Source organism: Nasonia vitripennis (genome assembly GCF_009193385.2).
Source record: "Nasonia vitripennis strain AsymCx chromosome 2 unlocalized genomic scaffold, Nvit_psr_1.1 chr2_random0006, whole genome shotgun sequence".
NCBI classification, from domain to species: Eukaryota; Metazoa; Arthropoda; class Insecta; order Hymenoptera; family Pteromalidae; genus Nasonia; species Nasonia vitripennis.
Window position 1 is genome coordinate 124,202 of NW_022279613.1, and position 4,987 is coordinate 129,188.

General features: G+C 37.9%; 1 protein-coding gene across 1 annotated transcript; it reads right to left on the bottom strand.

The window, feature by feature from the left end:
- Positions 1–3,303: 3,303 nt before the first annotated feature.
- Positions 3,304–4,246, bottom strand: LOC116416459. The gene is made up of 2 exons (XM_031925161.2): positions 3,653–4,246; positions 3,304–3,582 (listed from the first exon to the last, which is right to left on the bottom strand). Exons 1-2 carry the CDS (start codon positions 4,170–4,172, stop codon positions 3,374–3,376), a joined length of 729 nt encoding a protein of 242 aa, XP_031781021.1. The 5' UTR covers positions 4,173–4,246; the 3' UTR covers positions 3,304–3,373.
- Between the last annotated feature and the right edge of the window lie 741 nt (positions 4,247–4,987).

Sequence of the window (4,987 nt, forward strand, 5' to 3'; positions counted from 1 at the left end):
TATTGCCAAATAATATAAATTTTCGTAATACTGTAACCGAGTTCAACAGCTTTACGCAACTCATCAGCAACCCAGGTGCCCGTGAATTTACGCATTTTTGGGTCTTCGTGATTGCAGTCACACTGCTGCATTTCTTCGCAGCATGAGCGGCAAAGAGCAAAAAGAAGACGTCCGTGCATTTTAATTGGTAAGAGTGGAATGTGCAGGTCGCGCGGTGGTAAGATACTACATTTAACTAATCCTTCAATATTGTTGAGATTATTGTTATTCCCCTGCGTTACTTCGTTGCAGTCTTCACCAATTAAAATTCGCGGATGTCCTACGGGAAATCGACCTCTTTTACACACGTACGGATAAAGAGAGCATAAATCTGTATATTGAATTTTTTCGTTATTTCCGATCGTGTACTCAGTAACTATATTCTCCGTTCTACCTCCAAAAAAAGCATCGCGCAGATTCAACGTTATACGACTTATAAGAGGATGCTGTGTTACATATTCGTCGATTTCGCGATTCTCTGCTTTTATCCGATCAAAAGTGCATTCCCATATCTCGCGAACTTCGTAACTCAGGGCTTTTATTTTTTCAATCTTCCGAAAAGTATTCTCGTACGACTCATCCATAGTTCTGCCGTATGACATTATTTTATCTCGTCGTTTATTAAAGCAAATAGGGCAACCGTGTGTGTAACAGCCTTGATATTCAAAGACAATACCTTTATTTGCATTGTCATTTTCCGGAGGTAAATAGCCATCTACACGAAACCCTTCTGGAAGCATAAATTCACGTGCTCTACCCGCGTGTATGATTTCCCGACCAATCTCACGTTCACACTGTAACAGCCACTGTATTGACTTTTGCGAATGATTATCAGCGCATCGATATCCACCTGCTGGAATGATACCGATAGTTTTTTCGCGTAAGAAATTTTTTCTATACACAATGGAGCATGCAGAAGCTATGGTCGTTGCCTCTGTAAATGGACAAGTATTCCCGCACTTAATGAAAATTTTCCGAAAAGCCATGCATGCAAGTCTTAAAATTTCTACATCAATACGGCAATAATCGAGTATTTCACGTTGAAAATCAAACTCATAAGTATTTCGGTTCTCCTCATACCATACAATTTTACCATACAAACATACATACTTTTCCCTCTCAGACATCGACATGGCATTAGGCGCATAGAACGATCCTTCGGGTAAAGCCCCAACATAATTTTGATTATCTAAAGTATTGAATAGATGAGGAAAATATCCTTTTTTGCTAGCTGGCGGTAGAGAAAAGGTTTGTGGTAAAGCACTTAATTTCATGTGAAAATAGTTTAAGCTATCAATAAATTTTGTTCGCCCGCATTGAAGCATAATTATATTTTGTCCATTCAATATTACGTTCGGTACTATTGAGGTATTTTCAACGATTTCTCTCAAAATAAATTGCGCATCAAACCCACGAGAGTTATGAGCAATACAAATTATTTGACTGAAGGTAGTTTTCTCGCGTACTGTCAAACCTATTAATTGTTTAACTGGATCATCGCGAAATATATGCTCTCTTACACCACACGTATGGCATAGTATATTTATATTTTCATCATCCATGCAATCATCGCAAACCTGTTGTACAACACATAGATTTGGAATGTGTATTTTTATCTCTGTATGTTCACGGTAAGCAGAATCTTGACGCGTCTCAAAGTCATAAAAAATAAATAAGTTTTTCTTTGGAGATTTACGATTAATCTGTGCGTTAACATTACGTCCAATGGGTTGAATATAACAGAGCTGATTTACATCATATTTTTCGCGACATAAGTTGCACCAATTGATTCCACACTCGTGCTTTGACTTGTAGATATTAATTCGTTTGCAACACATATTACAAACTTTTACTACATCGCATATTTTTTTATTATTTTTTTTTTTGTATGACCCATCTATTTTGTGACGGTCGAAACATATTTGTCCGTAAAATTCTCGGTTACATTCTACACACTTTATAATATCTATATTAGAATTACACGTTGGCGCACAAAAACACCTGTCACATTTGGCTGTGCATCTATGCTCATCTACGTATCTATAGCTTTTATTACAATGTTCGCAGAAAAAACGATTGCGTGCAGCACCGGTTAAATTTAATATTGTATCGAAATGACGCCTTCGCGCGTCGTACAAAAGATTTATAACGTCAAAAGAATTTGAATTTAACAGAGGTCTTCCATCGTAAAAGGGCGGTTCTCCACTTCCAAAAGATAAACTATCGTATATTACAATAGCGATATTTTTTGCAACATAATACCGCTGATACGTCTTTATTTCTCGTATACCGCACCCGTTTGCAGGAATTACGACGTTTGCATTAATAGTAAGGAGATTTGCACGCTCTTTTTGCATACCACGTCTGCTATCTCTGACAATATTCCAAGTATCAATGGCTTCGTTTGAAAACAATTTTTTATACATCATAAAAGCCTCCCCGACAATTAAAGCTCTTGGCAAGCATAAATTATCGTTATTTCTTATAGATACAACCGATCTCTGAGATAAGCTATCAACACTCATCCTCTTTCTACTTCCACCTCGGCCACCATTAGGTATATTAACAAGTGTTAATGTTAGAATAAAGCTCTCATCTATTTGAGAATCCTCATTACTCTGAGCTAATCCGCTTATTAAATTCCATAAATCATTGTAAAAAAAATTATTTACTAATCGTAAAGATAACCCATCCGGGCCTCGTGCAAAATTTAAACTTCTAACGGAGACGCCAATCATGTCGTTTTCATTACATAATGAAATTATATAAGAATAAATATCGCGAATAACTAACTCCAACCAAACTATCGGATTTATAGATCCATCCTTCGGTGGAGATCTTATTTTTAGCACAATACGTCTACCTTCTATTTTATACTTAGATATATAATGCGAATTTTGTTGGAAAATATCAAAATGATTACCAGGAGGCTGTATATCCTCATCCTCTCTTTCCTCATCGACTCCTTGATAATTCATATTATCGTCTGTTTCGCTTCGCTCATCATCCTCCTCGCTGATCTCCTCCTCCGCCTCCTCATTCTCCTCACTGGGCTGATTATCCTCTTGTTCGTAGTCAGACAAATCATCATTATTGCTGCTTGAATTTTCAATTCTTCTTCTTTGTCCTCTACCAACTTGAATAGAAAAATCACTTTCATCGGTCTCGTAATCCTGCGATTCTACATAAGTATTGGTGTTCGAAGATGGTGTAGATAAGGGAAAAATGGTTGTAGAAGAAGAACAAGATGAATCGTCAGAGTGATTATGTTCTGAAAAAATTTATTGAATACAAAATATTTGAATACCCTATTTTACACTTTCTTATTTTTAAATTATTCTTCTGTTGGTCCTGAAAAACTATGTCCCAGACGATTAAACACTTCAGGTAAATTTTCAGTGTCTAACAGTATGGAATTTTTATCTTTACAAGCATTGAAAAACCAACGTATTTCTTGTGCTCCTCGAACATACATGATACGCATGATATCTTGTTTCAAAGCCCTGGGGTACTTTGCAAATCCTTCGAGACCACGTCGAATAACTTAAATAATATTTAAAAATAAGAATTTATTTCAAGAAAAATGTATATTTAAATACAGCATAATACTCACGTTCATTAATTTGACGATCTCTTGGATTTCCCTGGTTAAAAAAATGCTCGGTGACCAATCCTCCAGCGCTTCTTCTTGTGTACCGCATTTCTTCGGGTTCTACTGGTCGGGCCAAAAAGTCGAGGATTTGTTGCCGTCTTTTGACACATGGATGCTCCGCATACTCAATAATATTCTCGCTTTCATCAGCTGCTCGTTCCATCAAGCGCTGTAGAATATTATTAGCAGCAGCTGTTGGCTCTATACATGTGGCAAGAAGGTGGTCAACATTAACCATGCGCTGAGAATCCCTATTGGCAGGTACATCTTCAGCCTCTTCCGCTCTAGCATCGTGCTCATTCTGCGCTCTCTCTACTGCTTCATCTTCCTCCTCCTCCTCCTCCTCCATCGCCTCATTCACCTGAAGACGCACCGCTGCAGGCGCCGAAGCTACCGCTGCTGCTGCTTCTCTCCTTACGGCTTCGCTCTCCTCCGCCCGCAACTCCTCTCCGTGTGCATCGGCAGCGCTCACCCCCACCATTTCAGCCGGTACAAACTGTACATCGGCTACAGCATTCAGCGCTTGCGCTACATCCTCCTCTTCCGTCTCACTTGCCTCTCTTTCTTCCTCCTCCACCTCCTCCTCCTCCTCCTCCTCTTCCTCCTCCTCACCTTCATCCGATGACGTAGGTTCAACATATTCACTTGATGTGTATTCTGTAATATTATCATCATCTTCATCAGAGGTTATGTCGGCTAACAAATTTTCTAACGCTGAAATGTAAAACAATTTTATGTTAAAAATACAGAGCTTACTTTTTATAATAAACGTTATATGTATTCGAAGGTAGTGATGCATACAACACATGAATATTAAAATCTCTTTGATGTCGAATGAATTAAAACAAAATATTAACCGATATTTGCTTACACATTTTTTTAATAAAAAAAAGTAAGAAGTATAGCGAGAAAAACAGTTGTTTAAAAAGTATTCTCACTGTCATAGAATATAGCGGATGTATATTCTTTGACTTTATAATTATACGTTATATTACTGTAATGATAAAGAGATACGCATCGCATGCTATGTAATATGACAGATGTAAGAAGCTAATATCCCTAGCACTGAAGCAGACGACTTGAAAACACTAGGCGTCATATGTAGCAGTCGACGCGTTCTACGGCAAGAGCAGACGACACTGCGTTACGAATGTGTGTACGACGACGCTATCAGCTGTGGCACCGTTTACCTCGTTGCCAAGTACAAGTGCTGTTTGATTTTTATTAATGACAACGCGATATAGTGCAGAAAAATTGCAATCAATAAAAATGTACTAACCATTATTCTTCTCGGAT